Genomic DNA, 16598 nt, shown 5'->3' with positions numbered 1-16598 from the left:
AAGCACACGGTTGCACTCCGGGAGCACCCAAGGCTGCAGCGGGGCTGTTTCGGCAATGAAGAGGAACTGGCCACGTACTGGTGTGCTCTTCTGGCCTCCACCAGGTCTCCCAGAAGCAAGTTTTTAACAGCATATTGAGAAAGATTCAAAAATATATCTCAACTCCATTGTAAAACTTCAGAATGCTGAAGGCAAATGATGAAAATAACAGTAAATCTTTAATCTCAAAGGAAGTTGAATTCTGTTTGGGGAAAGAAGCTGATTTTTCAACACTTGGAGATGCACTGGAGCTTTCAGCTTTTTCAGCTTTCTTCCAGCTGCTGAGAACACTCAGGAAAAGACATATGATATTAAGGAAAGAAAAAATTCCTGGTCATTCAGAAAGGATGAGAAAAGTATTGATGAACCTTTTGGCCACTTTGGCTGGATTTTTTCTAGTGACCTTGAGATCTGGGTGCTATGAAGTTTGTGCTTCAATATCTGTTCACAAAGAGCAGCTCCAGAGGCGGTTCTGAGGTGGGGTTCCCAGCGGAGGACAGTCAGTCAGTCAGGGTGAGAGAAGGTCTCTGTCAGGGTGGGCGGGGCCATCTCCTGTCTGTTAGCAAGAGCAGGAAAAGCCATTGGTCAGTCAGGAGGAGCGGGAAAAGCCATTGGTCAGTCAGGAGGAGCGGGAAAAGCCATTGGTCAGTCAGGAGGAGCGGGAAAACCCCTTGGTCAGTCAGGAAGGGCAGGGCCAGCTCCTGTCCGTTGAAAAGGGAGGGAAAGGCCCTTGGTCAGTCAGGAAGGGTGGGAAAGTCTTGACTTTGGTTTCTACAGAAATTTTCTGGTTTTTTTCTCTCTGTCTCTATGGTTTGACCTCAGATCATGGGGTTTAAGTCCAGCATGCAGAATAACCTTTTCTAGTTTCTTTTGCCTCTTTTTAACATGGCTTCATTCCTTCCAGAGAAGGACCAGCCTTTATGGAGGACCACAGTGTGTGTTCCACTGAAGTGTCAGCTGGGAACAAGGCCAGCTTCAGGGAAACAAGTCTATCTGGTCAGGAGAGCCACGTCCCTAGGTAAAAGATGTGGGAAATAGCACCCATACTCCCCTTCTGTGGTAATACTTGGGTAGGTAGTGCACCATTGCACCTTGTGGGCTTGTGCAAAAGCTAAAAATGTACTCCCCTGCAAAAACACAGGGGAGAAGGGGCTCTCACAATGCAAACACCATCTCCATTCCCTCAGACCTCTTCAAAAAGTCTGTAGGTACAGAGAGAAATACAGAAAACCGTGACAAAACAAATATTCTGAATTTCACTAACAAAAAACTCTCATCATTTTTTAAAAACTTTCCATACACAGTATACCAGCCTCAGAGACTACAACAGAGTAGGAGCATCGTAAAAGTATTTTAAAAGGAAAAGGATGATAATGATAATAATGATTTGGAGAGTTCTTGGTCTTTGTGGCAGGGTATGGGAACCGCATGGCTTTAGCCATGTACAGTTCTGGGTTTTGGAGTGCGGTCATTTATTACATTGCAGCTTTTTATTTGTAACTGTTTCACTTGTCTATTTATATTTTTTGCTTGCTAAAGGTGCTATAATATTAAGCTTTTATGCTATTAATGTTGAAGATCATTTCTTGTGCTGTACAGAAAGAAGTATCTACTCATGCTGCAACCTGTGAGAAATGATCAGGCAAACCTGTGAGATATACAGTGCCTACCCCTTCTCTGCTCAGATTTCATTGATAACTAAAACAGAGTGAATTTTAAGTAGGCATACTTGGCCAGTATTTTTTGTTTGCTTATTAAAATTCAGTTAATCTCTGAGAAAAGAGACAGAATATCAACAGGGAGTACACAGAGAATTGCTGTTGTCTTCCTCCTATTTCACGACATTTACAAATCGGGAAATTGGGATTGGACCAGAAAGCTGGACTATCAAATTCTGCAGCAAACTTCGAAGTACATCTGGAATATTAAGACAGTTATAGTGGACAGAACCTAATGACTAAGTAAAATATTTATGAGTACCAAAGCAATGACATGGTTTAGATTTCCTGTCTACCTATCTGTTCTTTCATCCATCTGCCCATACATATTTTTATTGTCTTCAACACTCTATTTTTTGTTACGTTGGAGATCTGCACCTTAGACAGCTTTACTTACCTATTTTACTCTTACCATTTGCTGCATTACACATGTAGCTCACGAGCCAACCATTTCCGCTGTACTTAATTGAATTTCTATTTTGGATATGGTAGTGAGATGTAGGATTTTAATCAGGAGGAAGAGACTATGAGTCTGAAAGCGAATCTTGGACTTGATTATGAAACTATTGTACAGTAGAAAATGAATTTACATATTGGCTACATGACCAAGCCTCCTTGTATTATCAGCACTGCAAATGCTTCTGTGTTTTACCTTTGGAAAGCCATTAGTCTCTCTGTGTCCAAGTTTATTGATCTGAAAACCAGAAAAAAATCTTACATTGTGTTTGTTGAACCGTTTAATATTATTGGACAAAAATGTTAGTAATACTAGTAGGGTTTTTTTATACAGATACTATTATGAATAACTTTTTGAAATAAAAGGTTAATACTTTCCAGAAATTGCTTTCAAAAAATGATAATCTAGTTTCAGTAGAATGAGGAGTAAGTGGAAGCTGAGTTACAAAATGCAAGAAGCACATTCAGGTGATAGAAGAGAGCTTTAATGACACTTCATTATTGTTTAAGAAGACTCATAGCTAGGTTTTAAAAATCATTCTTGCTGATTTTGTAACAGTGGGATAATTCATTTTGTATGGTGTGTACTGGTATTGAGCTTTTCTCAGTATATTACTTAATGACAAAATTGGACTTTGCCGATAAAACTTTGAGTTAAAATAAGTTTTATCTATTCTTTTAGTTCCTACGTACTCTTGTGGTGGTATTATAGTACACTTGTAATTTTAAGGACAGCTGAAACGTTGGAGTCAGTTTGCTTACGAAAATAAAAGGCATCTGTCATAACACTCAAACCAGCCTACAGTTTTGCTGTAAGGGATATGCTGCAAGGTTACTTTGTCTTTTTAGGTGAAAGATACAGATTTTATTCTTTTCACAGTGCATCTGGTGAGACTAAGCCTTCATATAATTAAAACCCTTAACAGTTTGTTCAGGGCACCAGATCAAAAGGTTAACATGCAATGGTACAACAGGAAGTATTTGTACTCTTGAACATTTTTTAAATTTACAGCATTTAAAAACAGTTTAGTCCAAATCATAGCCAAAGCCAATATTACATCATTTATAGTAAAACATTAATCACAAACCCACCAGTTGGTCTAAAAGTTCAGCTAGTGAAAAATTTGATGGTTTCAGGATTGAATAGAAATTTATTTTTGAGTATGTCCTCAGTCATGCATCTGGAATGGAAAGTCAAAGATTTTAGGGAAACTGAGGAAAACAAAATTAAAAAGCAAAAGAGTTCCTCCACATTTTTGAAACATATATATACCTGAAGCAGTTTTAGATTACATGATTTCTTTAGGAGTGGGGATAGATGATTGCAACTCAAAGTAGAATTAGATTTTATCATATGAACTGTATCATTAACTTTCTTTGTTTCAGTTCTGAAGTTCTTGAAGCAATAGAAAATGTTATTCAAGATGTACTTAAAAGCCTGGCCCAAAAAAAAGCACCTGTTCTCACACTGGCTAACAGGTCAGATTGGAGGAACATAGAGTAAGTATATTTTAAAGTCTTTCCTTATATTAGTATAAATGCCACAAATATAAATTGGATTATGTAACTTCCACAAAAGTTAATCTTACATAGTTCTATAAGTATTAGAATCAATAAATAATTTGACTTCTTAAGAAGTAATGGACAAATAAAAAGTAATGCTTAGTAACCACTCTGCATGAACAGGCATCATATATTAAGTAACAGCAGACCATAGCATAAAGGGGAATGTGAAACTACTATACTAGGGGTTAGAAAGGAAAGGGAGGTCCTATAATCAATCATTTTCTGGAAGCAGTAGAAACCAGAAATGATAAGTTGTGTTAGAGTGAAAAAATCTGTTTTAGGCTGGAAACAATTACTAACGATTTCATCCTCCAATGCCTTTTCTGTGCTTCCTCTTTTCTTTTTCTCTGCTTTTCCCCATCGTGTCTTGTTTCTTAAAGTGACAGTGATAAACTTATCTTTGTGTTCTTCAGAGAAGATGTATCTCACCTTTTCCTGTTATATTTCTTGCCTCTGTGTTGTGTTCTAAGTTCATTACCAGGCAAATAAAGCAAACCAAGTTTCTAATATGTCATCTAAATTTCACATCTCATGCCAGCTTATCTAGACAGGATCAGAGAAAAAGCAACCTGTCCTTCTTTATAACACTTTGTGATTTGTAGAATTTGCTTGGGCAACAGTATTTTTCCAAGGAGCTCATTTAAACTGAAAATACTCGAAACTGAGAGATTAATTGCTTTGTATAACACAGAAGCAAAAGGATGAAGGAAGACACAAATCTATTTCTTGCCTTGTAACAGCTTTGGACGTCAGCGAGTTAAAGCTATTTAGATCGATAAGATTGCAGAGGTGCTTGTAAGTGGACACACTACAAACATTTGGGGTTGAGAAAGCATAGGGAACTTTCCACGCCTAACACTTTGGTGGAATACTCATTTAATAAGAACAATAAATTCCTGTCAATCAAAAAACCTGAGGGGCCTGAAGGTAATCAGTTAACTGGAAGACTTGTATGTTCCAGGGAATTTAATGGTTTGTGTCTTGATAGTTTGACAAAAATGTTTCACTCATGTGTCTGTAACATTAAAATACTATAACAAAGTTTTGCAGTTTTGGCAATCTTCAGGGAAATGGCATTCCAGGCTAGAAAAACAAATGCGAGATGTTATTTGCCATCAGAACACGTAGGGGGGGAAACGTTCAAATTAAAACAAGTTAACATCACAGTATGTTAAAAATAAGACTCATCAATCACATTTTAAAAAGCTGAACTATTATTTATAGTGGAGAAATGTAATCTCAGATACTCATTTCTGTTGAATCCCACTTCAATAGTCTTCTTTAAGAAGACCAAAATAAAAATAAATAATCAAATAAAAATAAAAACAGAATGCCAAAATATATTATGAATGGAAGAAAATATAGTCAGTGGGCCATCTTTTTTTTTTTTTTTTAGGCAGCCTTTTCATACCTAATCTACACAGCTGGAATCTGCTGGGCAGGAACTAGTAGAACGAGAGAATGATTTCATGTTTGAAACGTTCCTTGTAAACATTTGTAGATGCCCAGAGAGGTATTTACTGGAGAATGATGTCAATCAGTGAGAATGCCAGGCCTAAAGCAATACAATCAGTTTCCATTGTCCAGCTGTATCTTTTAAAAAAAAATAATAAAAAAATAAAAAAATTAAATAGATTTTATAGAAAACTACTCTGCTGGGGTAACCACAATCCTAGGAAGAACTGCTGGGTGTCTGATCTAATGCCAGTTTGCCATTGCCTTTAATTACTGTTTTCCTCCGTAGGGAGTGTGTAAGTGAAAAGCACAAATACCTTTTAAATGTTGTAGCAGGAAGTCAAGAAAGTTACTTTAAAGCTGGCAGGCAGACACTACAGCGTGCTGTCACTTCACATACGTGCACCGTGGTGTGCTCTGCCACCCAAAGGATGCATGGAGCAAAACCTTTGACAAAGACATTTAGAAACATTATGTGGTTTTAGAGAAAATTATGGCCATTTTGCCATCAATACTTTTTAAAAGTACACACAAAACTCTGAAATGAAAGAACGAATGCTTTAAAGACAGGACTGTCATATTATAAGGCACTGTAATAATTTGAAGTAAAATAAGGAAGTGTCATTAAGAAAGCAACAAATTCTTTCCATGAAATGTGCACCTTCAGACATGAAATGGTGAAGCACAAAATGGTGGAGCTCATTTAGATTAAACAATTGTTTAGAGAATAGGATGGACCACATTTTTGTTTCCAAAAGTTAATAATGGAATATAATTGAGTTATTCTGATAATCATTTAAGGGCATAAATTACATAATGTTATTGTAATATGAAATAATAACACTTTTTCATAAATTCTACATCAGAAAGTCACTGTGTCAGGCTTGGATTGTAGTCTAATAATGATTCTCATTTTTTCCTTTGTTTTCATGCTAATTAATAATCGATACTATATATTAACTGTTATAAACATGTATAAAATACTTTTCTTGTCTCTACCTTTGTCCGGAAACTTATTTATTTTAGGCTTAAATTCAGTCTTGAAGCATCTCTTTGAGAAACTCTTTTTATTTTGAAGCCAATGATCAGCTGGGGGGGGGGGGGGGGCAGTTCAATAATGTTTTGAATGGGTCGTTTTGGCAGACGATGACTACTGCCTGCCTTTCTCCTTCAGCCACTCCAACTCCACCTGAGTTGATGATTTCTGTACTGACTCTGAAAATAGCACGAGCATATCTGATTATAGGAAAGGCATCTGAGCATGAATTACCTTGCAGAGACCAATTTACGTATACTCAATAAGTTTACAGTTTTATTGTATTTGTTTGCAATGTATCAGATTTAAAGATTCTGTAGGTCTACAGATGACACCACATTATACTACAAAACAAATAAGAAGTGACTGCCCTAGATCAGCACCAAAATTTGGTAAGTTAAAAAAGTCCAAAAGCAGAATTCATGGTTTTTCTTGTATTTTAGTTCCAAACTTTGTTAAAAAAAACCCAAAACATACCATAAAAAAAAACATGCACTATGATTTAGAAGTGCATGGCTAATATATCCTGATATTACAACCAACCCTTCAGCTTTTTGCTTCTCTATTAAATTATAGTGAGTGACAGTGAAATTAATACATCGTTCTTACAGTTTCCACTCTCCCTGAATGTATATTAGCATGTTCAAAAGTTCTTCATGTAAAAACATCACCCTTCTTCAAAAAAGCTAGCTAGTAAAGGAATCTTGGAATATGGACAGTATGCTAATTTCTTTTTCTAACTCAGTCATTCAGTTTCTTGGCCTGGACAGCAGGGCATACATTCCCTCATTTAACTCCATCATATTTTTTCTAATTACGCTAGCAATTATTGAGTCTATTGATTAGTGCAGTCTCTCTGTATTTTCACAGCACATTAAAATATATATTTCAAAGGTTTATTTTATGACACACGAATATGGGTCAATATAAAGACCAATATGCATTTCTGAAAATAGATAAAATATTTTTAAAATATGTCTTTTCAGCTTTGATGCTCAAAATGCTATCTATGATCTATAAGATGGTGCAGAGCAATACTTATGCAACTAAAAGGTAACATACTACATTTCTGTAATTTCAAATAAAGTTGTATTTTAAGAATGTTATTGTGAAAAACAGCCTGTAGGACGCAAACATGTAGATAATGGATTCCTGTACATAAATGCTTTAGTTTGATCTGATTATCCATGCCATCTATAAAATTGTCCTGAACCTACAGCTGTTTCACTATTATAATCACAAATACCATATTTTGTCTTGATAGAGATATATATTATTCAGATACACTACTGTTTGGTAGCCAAAGTGTTGTCGACAATATAATCAGTGACATTTCTTGCATGCTTAAGATACCTCGAAGAAGTCTACATATAGTAAGTTGCTTGTTATGAATGTTTTTGTCTTTATTTCCAAATCATACAGATTGAACTGAAAGCTGAAATACAAAGAAAAGTTATCAGTAGGAAATACGTAGTGAAAAAGTGTCATTTGTGCAAATGAAACCTAATTATGATTTATCATAGCCCTGGAAAGGTTTCTTTCTGCAGAGAAAGTTCACAGAGTTTGCTTGCTTCAAAGAGTTTGGGACAAACTGCCAGCTAAAATCACAGGGCCTTTCGCTATTCCCTAGGGAAGGCAGTGCTTAAACTTCAGAGTGCAAGACATCTGCGTAGCAATTTGTACTCAAATGACTTGCTAACTTGGGGGTTAAATGAAAATGTAACTACCTTTGAGATTTACTTGTATCTCATGCCTTACAAGAGTTCCTTTGTACCTATAAACCCGGTTAACACAATTTATTGTAAATATGCCTTTATATCCATGATGACAACAACATTGCTGAGTGTTTAAAAGGTTGATGGCAGTCGATAACTACTTCTTACCAGTCAGAATTCTTTTCAGAAGTTTCTTGTTTTGCCTGTGCAATATAGTAATATAACAGCATGTAACTTCCAATTTACGGTATACAACTTAACTATTTTTTTCAGCTGTCTACAACTAAAGGTTTTGTTGCTGGTAATTTAAGTTACACTGAGGAAGATGGTACAAAAGTGAATTGTACTTGCGGTGCAACAGTACGTATTATAAAACAGTAATTCATAGCATCTACCTTTGCATGATTTCCTGCACTTCTTGTAGCTCAGGTTACTGTATACACTTATTATATGGAGCTGTGCTTGTGGCGAATTGAGACATTACAACCTAGGTGAAAAAAGAGAGAAAGTATTTCTCAACTGTATTGCAATTCTGAAGCTCAGCTATGTACTCCTTCGGATACCATTTTTAGCACTACCTTCTACCACAGGAGCCTTGCAGAGGAAGGTGTATATATTGTGTATCTTAGGCTTTATATTACAGTCTTCTGTGAAGTAAGTGCTCTGAATCAAAGAATCCTGAGCACTCTGAACATACTTTGCTTCTGTTACAGAAGATTGATTTCTGGCAGAGTAAGAAAACAAGTCTTAAAGCCTGAGTTAACACTCATGTGGTCCTCAATGAGCTGCTTCTACCACACTGGGCAGACTCCTCTAGTAGCAACAGCACAGATGAGAGACTGAACTGAGCCTCTGTAATTAGAAATCTCTTTCTGGACCCAAATTATGTTCTCATTTACAGAAGTTTAATGATGATACTCCATCAGTGTAAGAGTTGATACTGTCTTCAGTATTCTACAACCAAAGGTATATGGTTTCAGGCTGTTGCAGGATTATACTTATACAGGAATTACAGACATTAGAAGGGCTCATATTGCCAAATAATTTTATCAAAAGTGGCACTGAGCTAAAGAGAAGTTTATAACCATGGTTTCATAAGAGTCAAGCGCAAAAAGTGGTTTGAGGAGATGAGATTCAACCAATCTAGTTCTAAAAGATTTCTATAGCGGTGCGGAATTTGAAAGCAGGAACAGAACTCAGACTTGCTGACTGTTGTCATGATTTTCTGGAAAATGTGTTCATTGTAAATCTAAGTAATTTCAAAATGGAAAGATAACCTTAGCTGCCTGCTAGACTTTGTTTTTAAGCAGAGTGCAACAACCTCTGTTACTAATGCTCTTCTACAGCTCTTTGTATTTTTATTTGTTGAGTTTTTCCACCCTGGCACCAGAGGTGATTTAGCAGTCAGAAGTAAAAACAGACCGCACACTTCAATATATACATATTCTTTTGCCAAGTTCTTCTGTCAGTTCCTGTTTTCTCATCCACATGCTTGCCAGATTGAGCCAATCCTAATAGGAGATGTAAAGTAAATGTTACTATGTCTTCAAAGTTGCTCCAATATAGTTATAAAATCAGGTTACAGGTTAATAAAAGAAAGTATTTAATGGTCTTCCAAAAAGAAAACTTAAGTGGCTTTTGCCTTTATTAAATTTGCAATCTTCACACCAAGCTGAATTTTTTTCTGGCTAAGACAGATAAAAAATTAATGAAGACATTGTTATCTCTGTAATGCCCATATGATGAACAATCTTTTGTGACAATAACACAAACACTTTTGAAAAGCATCTTATTATAAGAGGGAGGACTCCTACACAACCATACAATAGAGCAGGATATGAATGGTTGAATACACTTATAGAGAGGTGAAAATGTCAAGAATGATCTTTCATACAGAAGATGAATGGTTGTTTCAGGATGTAATTGTGTCCTTCATTACCTAATGTTGTTATTTTAAAAGATATCATTTTCTCTATTTAAAATGATTAATCTCATTGTTGTTGTTTTAGGCAGTCACTGTGCCATCTAATGTTCAAGGAATTAAAAGTATCCTTTGAGCAAGAACTCTCATTGTAGACTGAAAAAATAAAGTAAAAACAAAGAATATTCCAAGTTAAACAGTGTTCTGGTAATTTTTTCGTTGCTTGTTGGCTCTGAAATTGAGTCATGAACACTGCTTTTGGCTCCAGAACAGGTATTTTAGAGCATTTAGTTTTAATTGATTGGTGTGATGGATCATTTTACATGCAGCTAACCTTAACAGAAAAGATTTAATCTCACATGCTGAATTTATGTTAATTGTAGAAAAAGATGCAACTTTTCAGAGACTCCTGGATGATGACTTCTGCAATAAATTGTCCCCATGTATAATGATTACGGTATGCCTCTTACACTTCATTTCATCTAGCTAAACATAAGAATTTAAATATTTTAACATTGTAGTGGTGCTCAAACTTGGTCAAAAGACCATAATAAAATTAATATGAAACATGTCTAATGATATTTTTTTTTTCATTTTATTATTCTGGTAGAAATATAAAATACACATTCTAAAAACTTGTTTCCTCCAAACCTCTCCTTAGAGCTTGCTAGCTTATGCAAAGTAGCTGCTGCACTCGGTCTCAGAAAGGCTTAACTCTTGAGTAACCTTTGTCCTTCAGGATCCTAGGTTTAGCAAACCCAAATTGAGCAGAATTGGTTGATTTTGGATTGTACTGAAGGAGCGATGAACCCTGAAGAATTAATAGAAATATGTAAATGGAATATGCATGCCTACTTGTTCTGGGACAAATTTGGCCCACAATGAAGAAAAAACATATCCCTATACCTAAGAGAGACTATGCCGCATTATAGTCATAGGGAGATCTTGTTTTACATTGTTTCATTAGTGCCATAAATATTTTTGAGAAGAAAAAAGAGGCCATCATACACCAGCTTACACAGATACCAGGGTACATCTATACATCAACTCTAAGACCTTACAAGTTAACTCCTTAAAAAGAGGAATCATGATTCTACAGCACCTGCAATCCAGGGCATCTGCCGTGCTGCTCCCCAGCCCGTTCCTCCTTCCCTCCTCACAGCGCCAAAATAGGAGCATACAACTTTCCCTGCAAAACAGCTGCTGGAGAAATATTTCTGCCAGCATTTTGTTTGTTTGCTTGCTTGTTTTTAAATGACAAATGTAAACACACATGTAGCCAGATGTTGTTTTAATTAATTTAAAACTGTCTGCTTTTATTTTATTTCTTTAGGGAAGAGGCGTACCAGATCTTAACACACGACTTTTGGTCAGAAAGCTGTGGGATACTTTTCAAATTCCTATTTTCACCCTTATGGATGCAGATCCACACGGTAAATCTGTAGAGATTCCATGACATAAAAGGAAAGCAAAATTTATTTAGAATGTCTTTTCTGACTATTACGGAAAGGTACTCAGAGCAGAGAGATTCAACACAACCAGAAGATTCATGGTTTATGCAGAATATATCTAGGAGTATGGAAGAAGTTTAACTGAAACATCAGTACTGGCTTTACATCCCCAGTGAATATAACCTTACCCTCTGTGATGATTTGTTGTGCTTTGAGGTATTAATAAGAATCTTACTTTGTATCTAAAAAAGAAAAACACTTTTTAATAGAATTCATAGCTCAGAATAGAGCTAGATTTTGAAAGTACCTGTGGGCATAAAATGAGGATAAGGCAAATGGAATTTTATTATCCATTGTGCGATTCCACTGATTTTAATGGGAGTTAGGCACTTGACCACTTCTAAAAGTCTCAGGAGGTCTTAGCTATATCTTTACAGAGCTAAATACTGTTGAAAATGCTGCTCTGTCAAGAATTCCAGCTGTTGGATGTACTATTCCTTTTGTAAAAGAAAAGGAGATAACAGGAACTTCTGTAAACGTTGCTCAGTTTGGTATAAAGCAAAATTTTTAACTACATTATGATCCTTAGGCCAGACAGATAGGAAGAAAATAGTATGTTTGAGTAAAGTGAGTCTTTTATTGGATTTAAGGTAGTTCACATACACTTATATTAATGATTTAGCACTCATGTTAATAGCTTACAGTAGTGAAAGCTAGAAACTATAAGTCTGATGCCAGCAGGAATAAAGTTAATCCTAAAACAAGTCCATCACATTTTGGATGTGCTATTCTATTACATCAGTGGCAGATCTGAAATTTTGCTCATTTCACAAGGGTTTCTGTGTATGTGAGTGCATATGCCTTTGTTTGAATTCAGAATCTGAATTCACATACACAAAATGTAGAAAATCTCTTATGTATCTACACTGATATCACCTAAAATTAGGGAAATGACTGCAAAATGAGAAGCAGCTGCCTAAAGCAATAGTATTAAGAGATACGGATTGCACAGGCTAAAGAAAGACACTTTTTGTGATAGATGTTGGATAATGTGTAAAAGAGCTGATTATCCTTGGTTTTGAAATTACACAGACAGTGTGAAACATTTAACTATATAAAAGTGACACGTTATGCTCAAATTCTGATTATTTTGACGTACTCTAATTGTAAATTGTAAAGAACCTGATTAATCATAAAGCTGTAACTGTCAGGACATAAAATTGAATTCTTAATGCAGTCTTCTTAAATATGCCCAGGTGTGGAAATAATGTGCATCTACAAATATGGATCTGTGGTGAGTATAATTTTTCCACTTCAAATACATTGTTTTGTAGCCCAGCCTTGAAGCTGGAATGTATGAAATGTTGCAGCCTTTGTTAGAATGGTTACTGCCTTTTATTACTTTGTTTCAACACAAAGACACAGTTTTTAGGCCTTGTGTATCTGCAGAAACAGCTTCTTCCTGTATCAAGAGGAAACTGGATAACGATGACAGGTGTTTGATTTAACTGTATTTCAGTTTTTCCCTGCTGCACAGGCAGTTTTCAGGAAGTCCAAATACAAAAGTGGTCTCCAGTTCGCTTTGTTTCTGCCTTAGAAGAGAAATGAAGGCTGGAGGGACCAGGGGAGGAGGAGGACCTAACTTGTGAAGTGGGTGACTCTCCACAAAATCATGTTATGTTGGTAAAATTTTGGTTTGGGGTGAGAATTCGCTTATGGGCACATGTGTTAGTGTGGAACATTATGGAAGAAGAGGCAAAGGGAACAAGAAGGTATTATTATATCACACTGCTAAAAGACAAGGTGCAGGAAGACAATATGGAAGGCAGGGAGACTAAGGTGAGGGCAGAGGGCAGGAGCAGATGGTGAAGGGTTCAGTAGAGCAACGGAAAAAGAACATCCAAAGTAAAAAACAACAAAACCCCCTCAAACTTCAGAAAACTGTGACACATCGATTATGTCAGAGTTCAAATATACCTCGTAACAAATATACACCTCAAGGACATCCAGAGAGACAGAACTCTCAAGTTCTTGGGTAAGCTCTCACGCTTTCAGTTCTACAAAGGTGTGTAAACTGATAAAACGTCATCTTCCACGCTTAAATTAAATTGTCAAATTTCTTTAAAAGTTTATTTTGTTCAATTACAGAGCAACAGGTGAAAAATGAAACTAGAGTATGTTCAGTTCATTACAAACACTGGAGTATTCCTTTATACAACATGTAATTTAACTGTGATACCTCGTTGTACGGTGCTGTAAATGACAAAAGTTTTCATGGACTCTCAAAGCAACCCAGCAAAATCAAGTATTACACCACCCACCACCACTCCTGGCGCAGAAAGTTGGGGTCACAAACTGTTGGGAGCAGGTGTTCTGAGAAGTATCATTAATTGCTTATTTGGTTTTACACTTTTCCCTAAGATACTTACTGTAGCCGTGATACTGGACCAGATGAACGTTTGTTTGAGCTATTTTTATATGATGTGGTACTTTCCAGCTGAAAATATCAGAAATTTCCAAATTTGATTGTCAATGCTTCTCCTGGCTTAATTTTTTTTTTTTTTTTCAATCACACTCATATTGACTATAAAACCCCCAAACAATTCAGACTAGCCCAGCCTATACTGGACTAGCCTAGAATCCGTCATGGGCTGAAGGGTGCAAGTCTTAGCAAAGGAACAGTTTCTGGCAAGGGGATATGGTGAGCTTCGGTTGCGCTGTCTTCTATACCATTCTGATAGTGAAAATACCTGACTATCTTTGTAATAAAGTCTGACCATGACCTTGGAAAGCATATATCTCAAATAATTTAAACTAAAAGTCACTGAATGTTATAGCTGACCTTTCTTATTTTAGTCAATGTCTTTTGAGGCCCATCATCTCACCGTTCCATCTATAAAGTGGCTTGGTCTCCTTCCATCTGATCTTCAGAGGTTAGTTACTTCCCCAAAAGAAACAGAAGTGTTCTTCTGTTTCAGAGACAGGAAATACAATCTGACTTAATGGACAAAAAGACAACCGACATTTAAATCCATTATTCTTTTCATATATTATTTTGACTTAATATAAAGAAATAAGTCAGAATAAATATTTTTTAACTATATGAGAAAATTTAACAACTTTATTTTCTTTTCAGATTAAATATACGCAAAGATGTCCTGATTCCATTTACAAAGCAAGATCAAAAGAAGTTAGCAAGTATACAAAAGAGACCTTACATTGCTTGTCAGCCAACGTGGAAAAAAGAAGTATGTATAAACCTATTGTTTCCTATTGCTTACTCCCCACAGGACAAAGCCTGTTGTCTAAAATCCTGTTCCTCTTTATGATGACAAACTCTTAGGAGAGCAGAACCAGTAAGGTTTTGCAGCCCGAAAAGAAGGGAAGATTGAGAGAGCCCCTGCCCACTGTCTCTCTGAATCGGTGGGCTTCAGTGGCTCACAGCCCAGAACTTTAAGCTTTCCTGCTGCCAGTCATCTGGTGCGGTTTGCTGTCCACGGGTTTTACTGCTTTCCTAAATATTACAGAAGATATTACTTCTTTACAAGTAGGGCAATGCTTACAGCAGTTGCTTACTCAGTACTAGACCTCTAGTCTTGCCTGTAGCTTCTAAACCATACATCTCGATTCAGGCATGTATTGTGTGAAATGGTTAGAAAGGAAGAAAAGGTATTGTGTACCTTCTCCTTCCCATTTATACCCATAAATTGTGCGTGTTACTGTGAGGTACACACTAGAGAACACAGGAGCATACAGGAAAACGGACCTCAGCTCTGTGACGGGGATTTTGCAGCAGCATTTCCAGTAATACTAACTTGACAGTTCCATATGCACATCCAACAAGTGTAATTCTTATTTAAATAATTGCCTAACCCTGGATGAGGCTGTTACCGCATCACACATTAATGTGTTCTTTTTTTTAGCTGGAAATTATGGCAGCATCTAGACTGAAGGCTGAAATTCAAGTTTTAACTTCTCTTTCATCAGATTACCTTTCCCGAGTCTATTTACCAAACAAACTGCAATTTGGTGGATGGCTATGAATGCTTGTTTGTTTTTTCTTGATATTGATTTATTTTGTTGACTGCTCTTAGAAAAAATGCAGAGAGACAGAGAAGCATGCTTCAGCTTCTTGTAAGGTTTCTTTATCACTCTATCTAGATTATCATTATCTCTTTTGTCTCTTTCAAACTGTAAGAGAAATTATGATTCTTTTACAAAACACTGTTGTTATTTCTGTGGCTTCTGCACTGTAACAATGCCAAATGCGATGGTACAGACATTAAAAGATAATGAGATATGTTCTTTCTGGCCAGAAAATGTTAAGTTCAAAAATGTATCAAGGAATTGCTTTGCCTTTTGTCTTAAAGCACAAGATGCTACTGTACCTACCTTTTTATTTTTCAAGAGAGTAAAAGACTTTGTTGGCAATTTATTGCACATGCCTCCTTTTGGAAATTATTTTAAGTACAGCATTGTGGCATTTTGTGTTCGCTGTAAATTGAGACCAAAAAGTCAGAGCTAATTCTTCATCGCTGTGTATCTCAAGCAGCTATAAGTGTTCCAGCAACCAAATTACTATTTGTCTTCAATGAACAAGTAAGCAAGCAGATGTTACTGATGAAGAATTTAATAAACAATCCTGTTAATGATGCACATCATAACAGAATCCTTTGCTCATTTTCATTATTTAGTTGGCTCTTACTAAAAAGGGGCAGGAAACTGTGGTGATTAAAGTGTACAACAAATTTTATGTGAGGAAACCAAATTGACTGCATAGAAAATACTTGAAAATTCATTTATATAGTCATCAGCGTGGATATTACAGATAATATTTTCAGTAGACTTATCTAGTTGTTGGGTTTTTTTTAAAAATGTTCCAGGTGTGAGGGCGACGGGGTAGGTGTCATCACAGGAGTCAGACAGCTTTTCTGCCTCCTCAGGGAGGGCTTTATTCACATCACAGGCAGTGAGCTTCCAAAAGACTCGGAGCAGCATTCTACCAAAGGCTACCCCAATTTTAATTTAAAGAGGTGAAGTTTCCCACGCCGCAGTACTTAGTGCCGGTAGCGCCCAACGGGGGCTGTATGTGCTTTAGCCCGTCTGAACTCCCTCCACGTCGGAAACCCACCCAGCTGGCAACGTCTACTGCAGCGCTACAAACGTCACTCCTCAGCTGACCCCGTCCACACCGCACAGGGAAAGAAAAACCAATTAATTCTTTCTCTCTTTCCTTAGCGG

General features: G+C 36.5%; 1 protein-coding gene across 1 annotated transcript; it reads left to right on the top strand.

Moving 5' to 3' along the window:
• The first annotated feature begins 766 nt into the window (after positions 1-766).
• On the top strand, positions 767-15989 carry SPO11 (SPO11 initiator of meiotic double strand breaks). The gene is made up of 13 exons (XM_075768770.1): positions 767-1057; positions 3600-3713; positions 6574-6662; positions 7257-7323; positions 7535-7643; positions 8259-8345; positions 9995-10031; positions 10254-10363; positions 11240-11339; positions 12614-12651; positions 14214-14290; positions 14494-14605; positions 15281-15989. Exons 1-13 carry the CDS (start codon positions 960-962, stop codon positions 15398-15400), a joined length of 1158 nt encoding a protein of 385 aa, XP_075624885.1. The 5' UTR covers positions 767-959; the 3' UTR covers positions 15401-15989.
• The last annotated feature ends 609 nt before the right edge of the window (positions 15990-16598 follow it).

The sequence above is a fragment of the Balearica regulorum genome, chromosome 16 (assembly GCF_011004875.1).
Source record: "Balearica regulorum gibbericeps isolate bBalReg1 chromosome 16, bBalReg1.pri, whole genome shotgun sequence".
NCBI classification, from domain to species: Eukaryota; Metazoa; Chordata; class Aves; order Gruiformes; family Gruidae; genus Balearica; species Balearica regulorum.
The sequence above is the reverse complement of the archived record's forward strand: the minus strand, read 5'-3'. Positions and strand labels throughout refer to the sequence as shown.

Excerpts from the sequence above, each read along its gene's own strand:
- SPO11 (XM_075768770.1), top strand. The coding sequence starts at position 960 with ATGGAGGACCACAGTGTGTGTTCCACTGAAGTGTCAGCTGGGAACAAG. Across the intron at positions 7,644-8,258 it reads CTCGAAGAAGTCTACATATA|CTGTCTACAACTAAAGGTTT; the intron begins GTAAGTTGCTTG and ends TATTTTTTTCAG. Across the intron at positions 11,340-12,613 it reads TATGGATGCAGATCCACACG|GTGTGGAAATAATGTGCATC; the intron begins GTAAATCTGTAG and ends AAATATGCCCAG.